General features: G+C 42.5%; 1 protein-coding gene across 1 annotated transcript in view; it reads left to right on the top strand.

Moving 5' to 3' along the window:
- Positions 1-17,475, top strand: part of LOC110485257 (ATP-binding cassette sub-family A member 3) — an 83,034-nt gene that overhangs the window by 11,258 nt on the left and 54,301 nt on the right. Inside the window, exons 3-5 of the mRNA XM_036941775.1 lie at positions 751-1,009; positions 8,958-9,085; positions 13,191-13,356. Coding sequence (XP_036797670.1) covers positions 751-1,009; positions 8,958-9,085; positions 13,191-13,356 — 553 coding nt within the window. The remainder of the gene's footprint in view (positions 1-750; positions 1,010-8,957; positions 9,086-13,190; positions 13,357-17,475) is intronic.

The raw sequence follows: 17,475 nt of genomic DNA on the forward strand, positions 1-17,475 counted from the left end.
TCACCCTCTGACCAAGGCCCTTCTCCCCCGATTGCTCAGTTTGGCCGGGCAGCCAGCTCTAGGAAGAGTCTTGGGGGTTCCAAACTTCTTCCATTTAGGAATGATGGAGGCCACTGTGTTCTTGGGAACCTTCAATGCTTTTGAAATGTTTTGGTACCCTTCCTCAGACATGTGCCTCAACACAATCCTGTCTCGGAGCTCTACAAACAATTCCTTCGACCTCATGGCTTGGTTTTTACTCTGACATGCACTGTCAACTGTGGGACCTTATATAGAAAGGTGTGTGCTCTGTAATTGAGGTAGATGCTGTATGTACATATAGGTAGGGATAAAGTGACTAGGCAACAGGATGGATAATAAACAGTAGCAGCAACCTATGTGACGAGTTGGTGCAATGGGTTCAATGCAGATTGTCCAGGTAGCAATTGGTTAACTATTTAGCAGTCTTTTGGCTTGGGGGTAGAAGTTGTTCAGGATTCTGTTGGTTCCAGACTTGGCGTGCGGTAGCAGAGCGAACAGTCTATCACTTGGGTGTCAGAGGAGGTCACAGAGAGAATTCCTATTCGCTAGTAATCACTTTGATTTACTATCTACTGAGTCCAGGCTTTTGATGATTTAGGTGACGAATGTTCTGTCATGCACAGCTCACTGATCTTTCTCCTTCTCTCCTCTTTCTAAAACCTTTGCCGACGTTCCTCTACCACTTTGTTTCTTTCCTCTGCCAATACATCCTTTCTCTCCCCCCTACAGAAGCGTCAGATCCTGGTGACTCTTGTAGAGATCGCCCTGCCCCTGCTCTTCTCGGGCATCCTCATCGTGCTGCGCGAGAACGTGCCCTTCAAGGACTACCCCAATGCCACGCTCTACCAGAGCTTCTCTGTGGATGGCCTGCAGTACCCACTGGACAACTACCATCACTACCAGTTGGCCTATGTGCCGGGCAACGCCAGTGTGGTGCGGCGGGTGGCAGAGGACGTGCAGCACAGCCTGGACCCCGTCATCAGTTCAGGTGAGTAAAGGAGAGAGTGTGAGGGCTGTGCTGCCCTACCAAGCAAAAATGATGTGATGATGATGATAATAATGATGATGATTTAGATGGGAACGGATGATGATGTTGAGTATGACTAAAACATCTGAAAAAAAGATGTTCCTCTGCTGGAGAAAACATACAGTCTTTATCATGAAAACAAGCTCTGTTCTGCCAGTGTAAGTACGTCCTACATTGAGAGGCCATCTCATAGACAGAAGATGGGGTTGGTCTGTCAAGTCTTTGTAGCCTGTGTCTGTCTGTGTTCTGTTGTGAGGTGACTGGGACCATATCTCTGTGCTGGTCACTGTGTCCTGCATGGAGTGGTAGCTTATAATGGATACAAAAATGGATGGAAAACCTATTGCAAATGTACAGTTTAGCTTGGGTTGCCCAGGTGTAGTCAGTGTGTCATTGTCTCGAACAGAGAACATTATTTACTTTGAGTTCAAGTTCATTTGGGGTTACAGCGTGTTTGTGTGACAGCTTGTTACTGCATCCTGTTTTGTGAATGATGATCTCTCCGCTGCCCTTAGCTGTTCAGAGGACAATTCTATTATTTAAGTCCAGATTTGTGAGATTCTATAAACATGGACCTGTAAAGATCATTGGCTATAGTGTTAAAGAAAGCCCTGAGCATTTGAAACCCAGTCACATACAATACTGTTACTGTAATGACCCTACTTTCTCTGGAAAGCAAAGCCCACATTGCCATTCATCGAATTGAATCAGTGCCACTGTAGGTAAATGATCTCTTCCTGTGGCTTGCATTTTGCCAATGACACTATGCTAGGCATTAGGGGTGGATGTTGCTGTTTCTGTAACCAGTGGCACAGCTTTGATACTGTAAAGGCAAATCTCTTTTCAATAGGAATCTACTATGTTATAGTTCAACCTGTTTCACTTTATGTGTTGTTGTACTGTTGTAGGCTGATCTATTCAATATGAATCTACAAATGTTGTTATAGTAGGCCAAGTAGCCTGTTATAGTAGGCCAAGTAGCCTGTTATAGTAGGCCAAGTAGCCTGTTATAGTAGGCCCAGTAGCCTGTTATAGTAGGCCCAGTAGCCTGTTATAGTAGGCCCAGTAGCCTGTTATAGTAGGCCCAGTAGCCTGTTATAGTAGGCCAAGTAGCCTGTTATAGTAGGCCAAGTAGCCTGTTATAGTAGGCCAAGTAGCCTGTTATAGTAGGCCCAGTAGCCTGTTATAGTAGGCCCAGTAGCCTGTTATAGTAGGCCCAGTAGCCTGTTATAGTAGGCCCAGTAGCCTGTTATAGTAGGCCCAGTAGCCTGTTATAGTAGGCCCAGTAGCCTGTTATAGTAGGCCCAGTAGCCTGTTATAGTAGGCCCAGTAGCCTGTTATAGTAGGCCCAGTAGCCTGTTATAGTAGGCCCAGTAGCCTGTAATAGTAGGCCCAGTAGCCTATGCCACTGCTTTGATGTTATTGCAGATATACAGGTAGCTGCCAAAAAAAAAAAAAAAATTGAAAGCAGGTGCTTCCATACAGGTGTGATTCCTGAGTTAATTAAGCAATGAATATCCCATCATGCTTAGGGGCATGTATAAAAATGCTGGGCAGGGAATTTATTTTGGCTACCATAGCTATGCCATCCATTTTGTCACCAAATCCCCTTATACCACCCACTGCGACCTGTATGCTCTAGTCGGCTGGCCCTCGCTACATATTCGTCGCCAGACCCACTGGCTCCAGTTCATCTATAAGTCTTTGCTAGGTAAAGCCACGCCTTATCTCAGCTGACTGGTCACGATAACAACACCCACCCGTAGCACGCGCTCCAGCAGGTATATCTCACTGGTCATCCCCAAAGCCCACACCTCCTTTGGCCACCTTTCCTTCCAGTTCTCTACTGCCAATGACTGGAACGAATTGCAAAAAATCGCTGAAGCTGGAGACCTATATTTCCCTCACTAACTTTAAACATCAGCTATCTGAGCAGCTAACCGATCGCTGCAGCTATACATAGCCCATCTGTAAATAGCCCACCCAATCTACCTAACTCATCACCATATTGATTTTATTTACTTTTCTGCTCTTTTGCACACTAGTATTTCTACTTGCACATCATCATCTGCTCATCTATCACTCCAGTGTTAATTTTCTAAATTGTAATTACTTCGCTACTATGGCCTATTTATTGCCTCACCTCCTCATACCTTTTGAACACACTGTTTTTAGACTTTTTTCCTCTATTGTATTATTGACTGTATGCTTGTTTGTTCCATATGTTACTCTGTTGTTTGTCGCACTGTTTTGCTTTATCTTGGCCAGGTCGCAGTTTCAAATGAGAACTTGTTCTCAACTAGCCTACCTGGTTAAATAAAGGTGTTCTCAACTGTCCTACCTAGTTAAATAAAGGTGAAATAAAAATATAAAAAATAGGATGGCAATGCCCCCATCCACAGGGCACAAGTGGTCACTGAATGGTTCGATGAGCATAAAAACGAACCATATGCCATGGCTGTCTCAGTCACCAGATATTTTTTTAAATTGTATTTATTTATTTCACCTTTATTTAACCAGGTAGGCTAGTTGAGAACACCTTTATTTAACCAGGTAGGCTAGTTGAGAAAAAGTTATAATTTGCAACTGCGACTTGGCCAAGATAAAGCATAGCAATTTGACACATACAACAACGCAGAGTTACACATGGAATAAACAAAACATAGAGTCAATAATACAGCAGAAAAAAGAAAACAAAGTCTATATACAAGGAGTGCAAATTAGGTAAGATAAGGGAGTTAAGGCAATAAATAGGCCATAGTGGCAAAATAATTACAATTAAACACTGGAGTGATAGATGTGCAGAAGATGAATGTGCAAGTAGAGATACTGGGGTGCAAAGGAGCAAGATAAATAAATACAGTATGGGGATGAGGTAGATAGATGGGCTATTTACAGATGGGATATACCTGCTGTTTGCGTGCTACGAGTGGGTGCTGCTATGGTGACCAGTGAGCTGAGATAAGGCGGGGCCTTACCTAGCATGAGGGTCAACCAACGAGAGCGTTCAGGTCGCAGTGCTGGGTAGTATATGGGGCTTTGGTGATAAAACGGATGGCACTGTGATAGACTGCATCCAATTTGTTGAGTAGAGTGTTTGAGGCTATTTTATAGATGATATCGCTGAAGTCGAGGATCGGTAAGATGGTCAGTTCTACAAGGGTATGTTTGGCAGCATGAGTGAATGATGCTTTGTTGCGATATAGGAAGCCAATTCTAGATTTAATTTTGGATTGGAGATGCTTAACGTGAGTATGGAAGGAGAGTTTACAGTCTAACCAGACACCTAGGTATTTGTAGTTGTCCACGTATTTTAAGTCAGAGCCGTCCAGAGTAGTGATGCTGCCAATAAGAATGTGGTGATTGACAGAGTCGAAAGCCTTGGCCAGGTCGATGAATACGGCTGCACAGTAATGTCTCTTGTCGATGGCGGTCATGATATCGTTTAGGACCTTGAGCGTGGCTGAGGTGCACCCATGACCATCTCTGAATCCAGATTGCATAGCGGAGAAGGTACAGTAGGATTCGAAATGGTCGGTCATCTGTTTGTTAACTTGTCTTTCGAAGACCTTAGACAGGGTAGGATAGATATAGGTCGGTAGCAGTTTGGGTCTAGAGTGTCACCCACTTTGAAGAAGGGGATGACCGCAGCAGCTTTCCAATCTTTGGGAATCTCAGACGATACGAAAGAGAGGTTGAACAGGCTAGTAATAATTTTGGCAGAGAATTTTAGAAAGAGATGGTCCAGATTGTCTAGCCCGGCTGATTTGTAGGGGTCCAGATTTTGCAGCTCTTTCAGAACATCAGCTATCTGGATTTGGGTGAAGGAGAAATGGTGGGGGATATCAACCCAATTGAACACTTATGGGATATTCTGGAGCGGTGCTTGAGACAGCGTTTTCCATCAACAAAACCCCAAATGATGGAATTTCTCGATGAAGAACAGTGTCTCATCCCTCCAATAGTGTTCCAGACACTTGTAGAATGTATGCCAAGGTGCATTGAAGCTGTTCTGGCTCATGATGGCCCAACTCTCTATTTGGTTGGTGTTTCCTTTATTTTGGCAGTTACATGTCTTTTCATTTATGCTGTATAACTGAATGTTTTTGTGGTAGTATTTCATGTACCATTATGCAGTATAACTGGATGTTGTTGTGGTAGTATATCATGTACCATTATGCAGTATAACTGGATGTTGTTGTGGTAGTATATCATGTACCATTATGCAGTATAACTGGATGTTGTTGTGGTAGTATATCATGTACCATTATGCAGTATAACTGGATGTTGTTGTGGTAGTATATCATGTACCATTATGCTATATAACTGGATGTTGTTGTGGTAGTATATCATGTACCATTATGCAGTATAACTGGATGTTGTTGTGGTAGTATATCATGTACCATTATGCAGTATAACTGGATGTTGTTGTGGTAGTATATCATGTACCATTATGCAGTATAACTGGATGTTGTTGGGGTAGTATCGCATGTACTACTGCCCTGGTGTTATTGTAGGCTCGCATACCAGCCTCAGCTGTCCTGGGAATACTGGTTCGTCCAGAAATGGCACCTGACTCCTCAGGCAACATGTAAGGGCCAGTCTCTTCACTATCTTATTCAGATGGGGAGGCGGGGGAGATGGAGAGGAGCTCACCCCTGTAGCCTGTCAGTCTGGTGCGGCTGGACGGATGGGCGCACACACACACACACACACACACACACTGAGATCAACGCTCTGAATAATTTAGATTGTGAGAGGAGGGGGAAGGGAGCGGTCACTATGGAGGTTTAGAATGTCATGCATGTAGAATAACTCTCAACAGGGTATGACGCGTTAAAATGTATGCACATCTTGTAATACATTATACAAATACACTTTCAGCAATTATACGGAGTTCATAGAAGGATATCAATCAATTTATATAAATAAATTAGGCCCTAATCTATGCATTTCACATCACTTGGCAGGGGCGCAGCTGTGGGTGTGCCCACCCACTAGGGAGTTTTTCCCCACAAAAGGGCCCCTCTCAGACGATCCCGAAAGGTGAAAAAGAGGATATGGAAGTCCTGGGCTGGTGTGGTTAGACGTGATCTGAGTTTGTGAGGCCGGTTGCCAAATTCTCTAAAATGACATTGGAGGTGGCATATGGTAGAGAAATTAACATTAAATTATCTGGGAATAGCTCTGCTGGACATTCCTGAAGTCAGCATGCCAATTGCATGATCCCTCAACTTGAGACATCTGTGGCATTGTGTTGTGTGACAACTTTAGTGACCTTTTTTTGTGTGCCCCCAGCACAAGGTGCACCTGTGTATTGATCATGCTGTTTAATCAGCTTCTTGATAAGCTGCTGCTGTCAGGTGGATGGATTTTCTTGGCAAAGGAGAAATGCTCACATGTAAACAAATTTGAGAAATAAGCTTTTTGTGCGTATGAAACATTTCTATGATTTAAAAAAAAATGCAGCTCATTAATCATGGAACCAACACTTTACATGTTGCATTTATATTTTTCTTCAGTATAGAATCAATATGAAAAAGGGACAGGAAAAAATAAATAAACTCAGCAAAAAAAGAAACATTCCCTTTTCAGGATTTTGTCTTTCAAAGATAATTTTTGAAAATCCAAATAACTTCACAGATCTTTATTGTAAAGGGTTTAAACACTGTTTCCCATGCTTGTTCAATGAACCATAAATAATTAATGAACATGCACCTATGGAACGGTCGTTAAGACACTAACAGCTTACACACAGTAGGCAATTAAGTTCACAGTTATGAAAACTTAGGACAGGCCTTTCTATTGACTCTGAAAAACACCACAAAAAAGATGCCCTTGAACGTGCCTTAGGCATGCTGCATGCATGAGGCATGCGTGCCCAGGGCAATAAATTGCAATGTCCGTACTGTGAGACGCCTAAGATATCGCTACAGCGGATCGTCCTCGTAGTGGCAGAGGATCGGTACATCCGAACATCACACCACACTTTCTACTGACTCTGAAAAACACCAAAAGAAAGATGCCCAGGGTCCCTGCTCATCTGCGTGAACGTGCCTTAGGCATGTGCAAGGAGGCATGAGGACTGCAGATGTGGCCAGGGCAATAAATTGCAATTTCCGTACTGAGACACCTAAGACAGCGCTACAGGTAGACAGACAGACAGCTGATCGTCCTCGCAGTGGCAGACCATGTGTAACAACACCTGCACAGGGTCGGTACATCCAAACATCACACCTGCGGGACAGGTACAGGATGGCAACAGCAACTACCTGAGTTACACCAGGAACGCACAATCCCGCCATCAGTGCTCAGACTGTCTGCAATAGGCTGAGAGAGGCTGGACTGAGGGCTTGTAGGCCTGTTGTAAGGCAGGTCCTCACCAGACATCACCGGCAACAACGTCGCCTATGGGCACAAACCCACCGTTGCTGGACCAGACAGGACTGGCAAAAAGTGCTCTTCACTGACGAGTCGTGGTTTTGTCTCACCAGGGGTGATGGTCGGATTCGTGTTTGTTGTCGAAGGAATGAGCGTCACACTGAGGCCTGTACTCTGGAGGTGGTGTGTCACAGCATCATCGGACTGAGCTTGTTGTCATTGCAGGTAATCTCAACGCTGTGCGTTACAGGGAAGACATCCCCTCCTCCCTCATGTGGTACCCTTCCTGTAGGCTCATCCTGACATGACAATGCCACCAGCTATACTGCTCATTCTGTGCGTGATTTCCTGTTCTGCCATGGCCAGCGAAGAGCCTGGATCTCAATCATATTTAGCACATCTGGGACCTGTTGGATCGGAGTGTAAGGGCTAGGGCTGGTGGCAGCAGATACTGACTGCTACTTTTGATTTTGACCTGTTTTAGAGTGAGAGAGCCTATGTGTGTGTGTGGGCCTGAATACCAGTGCTCAAGATAAGATTAACAGAGTATGTTGAAATCTATGGGAGCGGTAGGCAAATCTATAAATGAATGGAAAACATATTTTGAGCTCTAGATATGATATTGATTGTTTTCTGTGACTGGAACACGGGGTGAAAGTGAGGCTTATTTCACAACTTCACTGTGTCTATATCATGCCACTGTTATATGAGCCTGTTGTGTTTTCAGCTGGCTTTCAAACCAGGGTAGTACAGACAGAGGATCTGTCTGTCTTTGCCTGTGTGACTGTTCTGTTCCTGCCACTTGTTTCTCTTCTTACTGTATGTCTCCATGTCAACTGGTAGAATTCACAAGGTTAATTAAGGATCCGCCCCTTTTTTTCAACTTTTGCCTAAAATGACTTACCCAAATCTAATTGCCTGTAGTTCAGGCCCAGAAGCAAGGATATTATTGGTACCATTTGAAATGAATCGCTTTAAAGTTTGGAAATGTGAAAGGAATGTAAGAGAATATAGTACAATAGATCTGGTAAAACCATTCCTTTGTATTTTTTTTTGTACCATATTTGAAATGCAAGAGAAAGGCCATAATGTATTTTTCTAGCAGTGTATGTGCAACGTTTTAGACTGATCCAATGAGCCATTTGATTTCTGTATTTAAAAAAAATCAAGACTGCCCAAATGTGCGTTATTTATTTATTAGTAACTTTTCATGTTCAAAATTGTGCACTCTCCTCAAACAATAGCACGGTATTCTTTCACTGTAATAGCTACTGTACATTGGACAGTGCAGTTAGATTAACAAGAATTTAAGCTTTCTGCCAATATTCCATATGTCCTGAGAAATGTTCTTGTTACTTACAACCTCATGCTAATCGCATTAGCCTATGTTTGCTCAGCCGTCCTGTGGAAGGGACACCAATCCCAAAGAAGTTCAAGGGAGAGTCGTTGTGAAAAATTGGTAAACATGACATGGGATTTTGTCACTTCAACTAACGTTCTCTCTCTCTCTCTCTGTTTGCCCCATTAGTGCATGGGTTTGAGACAGAGGAGCAGTTTGAGGACTTTGTGAGGAAGGACCCTCAGTCTCGGAAGGTTCTGGCTGCTGTGGTGTTTGAGCACTCCTTCACTCACGATGATGAGCCACTGCCCCAACAGGTTGGTTTAATAGTGTATTCATATAGCTTGTATTGCACTTAGGGCTGACCCCAATTAGTCGCCTGGTCGATTGTTTGGTCGATAGGCTGTTGATCGTCCGAGGTTTTCATTTTTTGTCGAGCAGTAGCAAATATATATGCCTTTGGACAGTATTCAGACCCCTTGACTTTTTCCACATTTTGTTACGTTACAGCCTTATTTTAAAGTGCATTAAAAAAATCCAATCTACAGACAATACCCCATAATAACAGTGAAAATAGGTTTTTAGACTTTTTTGCAACTGTATTAAAAATGAAAAAACAGAAATACCTTATTTACATAAGTATTCAGACCCTTTGCTATGAGACTCAAAATTTTGCTCAGGTACATCCTGTTTCTACTACTTGATTGTGGTAGATTCAATTGATTGGACATAATTTGGAAGGGCACACACCTGTCTACAGTGGGGCAAAAAAGTATTTAGTCAGCCACCAATTGTGCAAGTTCTCCCACTTAAAAAGATGAGAGGCCTGTAATTTTCATCATAGGTACACTTCAACTATGACAGACAAAATTAGGAAAAAATAAAATCAATCAAATACATGTTTAATGAATTTATTTGCAAATTATGGTGCCACCAGAGACTCTGGGTTCGCGCCCAGGCTCTGTCGCAGCCGGCTGCGACCGGGAGGTAATTCACAGAAATGCATAACAAACAGTAGATATGGTTACAAGGAAATGATAGGAGAATGTGCCCTAGTGGGCTAAACCGGCATGGGGCTTGTTAGAGTGGGGGGTCAGCTGAGGAGACACTATAGAGTTGAATATTATAACATTTGAAATTCTAATCCTTTGCACATGAACACTCACTTATTCGGGAACAATTGCAATCAGTATATATATTTTCGCTCAGTGTGTCGTCGGGATCTCTGTTGAAAAGTTAGTTTCTGTTGGAGAGTCTGTCCGCCCTCTCTCTCTCTCTGTCGTGGTTAGAATGAATAGTTCAGAGTGACATTCATTCATGTCGTTATAGAATAGATGTTTCGCCGGTTGTCGGTCTTTGTGTTCAATGATAGCGAATTCCTAGCTGCAGACTAGTAATTAATATCAAAGACTTGTTCTTATTCTGTCGGTATCGATAGTCTAAGAGTTTAACCACGTGGGATGGTTAAAAGATTCAGCCATCTACTAAAACCTTAGCTTATACTCAGGTTTATGGTCTCTACTCAAACCTTGGCACTCTCGTGGTAAGCTGGTCTGCAACCTTTAGCCCTCTCGTTATCGAGGTAAGCTGGTCTGGCGATAGAAAACCCGGGTGAGGGATTTATACGGAAGAGCAGAAAAGGGCCTGTCCCATGACGCCAGACCATAACTGTGCTCATGGGCGGTCCTCTGATTTAGTTAAACTCCAAAGGGAATTGGAGTTTCCTTCATTAAACAGTCCAAATTCACATTACACAATTTCACAAACATTTCCATCCTCACTCATTCATTTTATACAACAATTAAATGTAAGCCTCATAACTGAGGCTATTTTATAAACAGCGTTCATGGTAATGTGGCCATATTGTCTTTCAAGAGTTTCACAAAATTGTACCAAACGCACCAGTTCGTAGTTGGATTCTTCACCGATCTTTCATACCTTCTCCAGAACATAAATGTCGTTCGGTTCTCCAGTTCTGTGAGGTGGAAGAAATTCCTTTGTTCTCTCTATGACACTCACTCTCTCTCTATACTGTGGCCATGAGGAGATAATCTCCTCCAGGAATTTACAACCTGTGGTTGCAGCAGCCTGAGTGGAGGAGACAGAGAGAGGGGGATGGTGCTCGCTATACCCAAAGAGGGCAACGTCATGACACACTCTAGACCCAAACTGCTACCGACCTATATCTATCCTAAACTGCCTTTCTAAGGTCTTCGAAAGCCAAGTTAACAAACTTGTTAACACTCTACTCAGACTGCATCCAATTTGCAATTTGCAATATCACATTGCCATCCGTTTTGTCACCAAAGCCCCATATACCACCCACCACTGCGACCTGTATGCTCTCGTTGGCTGGCCCTCGCTTCATATTCGTCGCCAAACCTACTGGCTACAGGTAATTTTTAAGTCTATGCTATGCCTTATCTCAGCTCATCTCAGCTCACTGGTCACCATAGCAACACCCATCCGTAGCACACGCTCCAGAAGGTATATTTCACTGGTCACCCCAAGCCAATTCCTCTTCGGCCACCTTTCCTTCCAGTTCTCTGCTGCCAATGACTGGAATAAACTGCAAAAATCACTGAAGTTGGAGACTCATATCTTCCTCACTAGCTTTAAGCACCAGCTGTCAGAACAGCTCACAGATCACTGCACCTGTACATAGCCCATCTGTGATACTACCTCATCCCCATACTGTTATTTATTTATTTATTTATTTTGCTCCTTTGCACCCCAGTATCTCTACTTGCACAATCATCTTCTGCACATCTATCACTCCAGTGTTTAATTGCTATATTGTAATTATATTGCCACTATGGCCTATTTATTGCCTTACTTCTCTTCTCCTACCTCATTTGCACACACTGTATATAGACTTTTTCTATTGTATTATTGACTGTATGTTTGTTTTGTTTATTTCATGTGTAACTCTGTGTTATTGTTTGTGTCGCACTGCTATGCTTTATCTTGGCCAGGTCGCAGTTGTAAATGAGAACTTATTCTCAACTGGCCTACCTGGTTAAATAAAGGTGAAATTTAAAATAAATAACAGTATGTGTGTGACCAGTCAGCTTCACTGTGCTATAACCTAGGGTGAGCACATTTTAAAATGGCCAAAAGCGGGACAATGGTATGATTTTATGGGACATTCGTGGGACAGTGTAGCCTACACCTGAATCATTTTTCCACACACAGGCACACACATCTCCCTACCGCAGCACCGAGTGAACTAATTGAAGTGTACCTTGCCTACACTTTTTTCCTCACACAAAATCTGGGAATATTTTGCCAAGGAATCATTGCTGGTTTGTCTTAGGGAATGTTTAACAGTTAGGAAGAGAGACTTTTAAAATGGTATTGAATGAAGTAGCAGCAAATATGTTGGATGAGCAACTAATGAGCATGGACAACCTCACAAGTTTGCCAAAATGACCTTATATCTTTGTCTAATATGACTATTTACTGACATTAGTAGCTCTTCATTACACACAATTTTTGTTAGTAGTTAATTAACAGTCCTCCAAGTTTAGCTGGAATTTAGCCTGAAAGGTTTTGACAAATGTGATTGGTTGATGATATGACATTGGCCTATGTCTCTTCTTGTGTTGCGCATAATATCAGATCTCAACAACGATTGGACTGAAATACAAGACAAATGTACCTTTTTTCTAAATTAGTGATGTTTTCATTTGTTGGTAAAATGCGGGACATGATTGTTTGGTTGTGGGACGAAAGGCCAAAATGCAGGACTGTCCCGCACAATCTGGGACATGTGGTCACCCTAATTGAACCTTGAACCTTGAACCCTGAATCAGCTCTTTGTTTACATATAAAAGCATCTGGTTCTCACTGACGGTATTATTGCTCCTCATTCAAATACAATAATCCTGGAGTCACCTGCAGTCCAGCCAAATCCTTGACATGCTAACCTTTAACCACACTTTAGTATTTCCTCCTGGTTTGAGGCTATACAGAACGTTTGCATCTGAGAATGCTCTTGAGCCAAAAGGGGTTGCCTATAGAGACATAAATATTCTACAGAAATGACCTAAATGGACAGAAAGCGGCAGACCTCGACACACCAAAAGCTAAAGCTCCACAGTTTTTTTTTTTTTTTTTACCTGTGCAGCGGGAATGACCTGCTGGAAGGAAGTCAGGAAAAAGAGATGAGAATTCCGTGGTTGGGTTGATGGACACCATCCTCCCTATGGAGATTTAACTGTCACCCTCTCCCTGTGTCAGTGGAATGTGTTGGTGTGTGGTGGGCAGAGAGGTAGATAGATGGTGGTGGATCAATATATGTAATCTGATCTTTCACATCTACAAAAATAATCTACTCTTCCAGTTGTTCATAATCTTTCTCTCTTTACTCTCTCTATTTCTTTCCCTCCCTCCCTCCTCTCCTCCTCCTATCCCCTACAGGTCAGCTACCACCTGCGGTTCAGCTTTAGTCCCCGTAATGCCCCGGCCAAGGAGAAGTCTGAGCTGAACATCAACAATGACTTTGACTGGCACACCCTCAACTTGTTCCCCCTCTTCCAACTGCCCGGGCCCAGGGAGCAGTACGACCTCCAGGGGGGCACGCCTGGTGAGCCTGTACCCTAACCCTAATTGTAACTCTAAAATTAACACTTAAGCTTAACATAGCCTTTGTACCCACAATGGAGAATGTTCCTTGTTCTACTATCCTTGAGGGGACTTTGAGGGATTTCCGGCACCCGTGAGGATAATAATAATTATATATATATACACACACATAAACACAGTCTCAGGCTTCATATGTTTGTGTTTGCCTGTTCATATTGCCTGTGTACATGTTAAGACGGATTACTGATAAGACAGGCAGAGTGAAGAGAGAGAGATAGTGAGGGAAAGGGTTGAAAGACAAGGGTGGTGATAGGGGGAGGGAGGGAACTAGACATGAAATGGGAATGATAAATTCAGAGTGAGGCAGAGGGAATTGGAGAGAAGGGTGTCAAAGTATTTTTATGGGTGACCGTCCATTCCAATCATTTCTGTAATAAAAATATTTTGACTTGGCAATCCTGATTATTTTACAGGGCAGAGGAGCAATATAATATTTATAATATTTAAAAGATAAGTACACCATTATACACTCACTGGATGAGAACTCCAGGGTTGTGTTCATTAGGCACCAAACGGACTGAAACAGGGAGGAACTCTCTGGACTGGTCCAATAAGAAATACTCCTTTTTGTGTTCCGTTGCAAAACATATTCAGTTGCGTGCCCTAATGAACGCCACCCTGATCTGTCATCCATGTTGGTTAATCAGACATTATTGACAGTGAATCTTTTCAAGCATAAACACAGTAAATATAGTAAACAAACACCAAGTGTTTCTGCAGGCTCCTTCGGGAACAGTGGATCAGAGCCAGATACGAGAGGAAGGAGTTTGTGTGTTTGGAGAGACTGTAGCTGTCTGAAGTAGAGGTCGACCGATTATGAATTTTCAACGCCGATACCGATACTGATTATTGGAGGACCAAAAAAGCCGATACCGATTAATCAACCGATTTTAAAATAAATAATAAAGAAATAAAAAAAATATGTATTTGTAATAATGACAATTACAACAATACTGAATTAACACTTATTTTAACTTAATATAATACATCAATAAAATCAATTTAGGCTCAAGTAGATAATGAAACATGTTCAATCAAACAAAGTGTTGGAGAAGAAAGTAAAAGTGCAATATGTGCTATGTAAGAAAGCTAACGTTTCAGTTCCTTGCTCAGAACATGAGAACGTATGAAAGCTGGTGGTTCCTTTTAACACGAGTCTTCAATATTCCCAGGTAATACGTTTTAGGTTGTAGTTATTATAGGACTATTTCCCTCTATACCATTTGTATTTCATTAACCTTTGACTATTGGATGTTCTTATAGGCCCTTTAGTATTGCCAGTGTAACAGTATAGCTTCCGTCCCTCGCCTCGCTCCTCCCTGGGCTCAAACCAGCAACACAACGACAACAGCCACCACATCGAAGCAGCGTTACCCATGCAGAGCAAGGGAAACAACCACCCCAAGGCTCAAAGCGAGTGAAGTTTGAAACGCTATTAGCGCGCGCTAACTAGCCAGCCATTTCACTTTGGTCACACCAGAATCATCTCGGGAGTTGATAGGTTTGAAGTCATAAACAGCGCAATGCTTGACGCACAACGAAGAGCTGCTGGAAAAACGCATGAAAGTGCTGTTTGAATGAATGTTTACGTGCCTGCTTCTGCCTACCACCGCTCAGTCAGATACTTAGATACTTGTATGCTTGTATGCTCAGTCAGATTTTATGCAACGCGGGACACGCTAGATAATATCTAGTAATATCATCAACCATGTGTAGTTAACTAGTGATTATGATTGATTGATTGTTTTTTATAAGATAAGTTTAATGCTAGCTAGCAACTTACCTTGGCTTACTGCAGTTGCGTAACAGGCAGTCTCCTTGTGGAGTGCAACGAGAGAGAGGCAGGTCGTTATTGCTTTGGACTAGTTAACTGTAAGGTTGCAAGATTGGATCCCCCGAGCTGACAATGTGGAAATCTGTCGTTCTGCCCCTGAACAAGGCAGTTAACCCACCGTTCCAAGGTCGTCATTGAAAATAAGAATAAGAATGTGTTCTTAACTGACTTGCCTCGTTAAATAATGATTAAATAAAAGGTGTAAAAAAAATGATATATAATAATACAAATAAAAAATCTGCAAATCGGCGCCCAAAAATACCGATTTCCGATTGTTATGAAAACTTGAAATCGGCCCTAAATAATCGGCCATTCCGATTAATCGGTCGACCTCTAGTCTGAAGCATGACAAACACTTTTTTTATTTTTATTAAACGCAACTCTACTTTGCATAAAAGTGACCCCTAAGTGACATATACAATATAACATGTAAACCTGTACTCCTACACAGGAGGGTTTAACCAACTGCCGCAGTCAGGTGCACTGTCATTATCTCGTGTTGACAGATCACACACTCGATGGGAGAGCTTTAGCTATTTGCACAGCCCCTTGAAAGATAACCTTTCCTCCTTGCTCCCGCTGTGTTCCCATGGCAAGCCTTGCTTTGTGTCACAGGGCAACAGTGTTTGGCTGAGCCCTGTAATCTAGTGATACCTCCTTGTCACACTACGTTTCTAACCCAAATGGTATTTTTCACAGCTTTGCCTTCATCATCAGGAAACTTTTTTTTTTTTGTCCATCCATATATATATTCACTTTTCTCTCTGATAAATGGTGATGGCTCAGATATTTAAAAATATTTTCCAGAATATATCCAGAAACGATGATGGTGGTTGCGTAACAAGTAGTGTATTAAATTGAGAATAGGATGTTGCCCCATCTCTTTGCTCATGGCTCCAGATCCTCCATTTTAGACCCAGCCCTTTTGATTCCCTTCCTCCTTCCTCTTTGAAGCTATGTCAATATTCTGACTCTCAAAATAGGAAGAGATGATGAACGAGTGACGAGAACAGAGGAGAACTGGCGTTCTGGTGTTCTCTACTGAGCCAGACCTTTGATCTCAAATCAAGTGGCTGTGTTAATGTGTCTCCAATGGGAGATATCAGGGTCATATTTATTAAAGCACACAATGGAAAACATTTACGAAAATGTTTCAGTGTTAAAAAAAAAATTGGTGCCTAATGAATATGGCCCAAGGCTCGCCTAGAGGAAACCATTCCAGTCTACTTGACAATAACCACAAAGAGTTTCAGTCAGATATGGATTAAAATGTAAAAGTGTTCATCATTACTGAGGCCTACCTCCTGCCTCTTTAAGCCGTCTATCCCTTCATCAGTTCAGATTATTCAGTGAGTAGCTGTTGTCAACATTTTCAGATCAGAATGTTAAAATTAACTTCTGGTGGGGTTAAGGAATGATCTGGTAAAAAGGTCAGAATGAGTCCTCATTTCATGTTTATCTCCATGGTAATGGAAGAGTGTCATACTTAGAACCAGACGTTTTTTTCCCACCAGTATACAGTATGACATGAACAGGAAAAACAATGGGCCCAAGGTATAGACGCCGAGATTGGGCCCTAGTAAGATGGCGCCGGAGAATGCAGGCAGATGTTTTACGTGGCCCCAGCCGATATATTTTTTTTTGTTGTTTATTTGCGTTGTTTAACGCATTGTTTTACTTATTTTGTGCATAATGTTGCCGCTACCGTCTCTTATGTCCGAAAATAACTTCTAGACCACAGGACTGCGATTACTCACCACGGACTAGCAGAATCCTTTTCTTCCTTTCATGACTCTGACGAGCCTGACGCAAAGAATATACTGCTTCCTCGGGAACAGGCCCCGATCCCCGTGATCTGCATGAAGAGGGGGCTTAGAATTAGGGGCCGAAGGTCTGGCTGCCATCTGAGAATTTGTAGGCAATTGAAGAAACACCCACTTCCCTCCACTCTGCTCGCAAACGTGCAATCTTTGGAGAATAAAATCGCCGAGTTACGGGGAAGATTAAACTGCCAACTACCAAAAACTGTAACATCTTATGCTTCACGGAGTTGTGGCTGAATGACGACAATATTATCATACAGCTGGCTGGTTATACGATGTACTGGCAGGATAGAACAGCGACGTCTGGTAAGACAAGGGGCGGCGGTCTATGTATTTTTGTAAACAACAGCTGGTGCATGATATCTAAGGAAGTCTCGAGCTATTGTTCGCCTGAGAGTTTTCA

The sequence above is a fragment of the Oncorhynchus mykiss genome, chromosome 13, assembly GCF_013265735.2.
Source record: "Oncorhynchus mykiss isolate Arlee chromosome 13, USDA_OmykA_1.1, whole genome shotgun sequence".
In the NCBI taxonomy this organism is placed as follows: domain Eukaryota; kingdom Metazoa; phylum Chordata; class Actinopteri; order Salmoniformes; family Salmonidae; genus Oncorhynchus; species Oncorhynchus mykiss.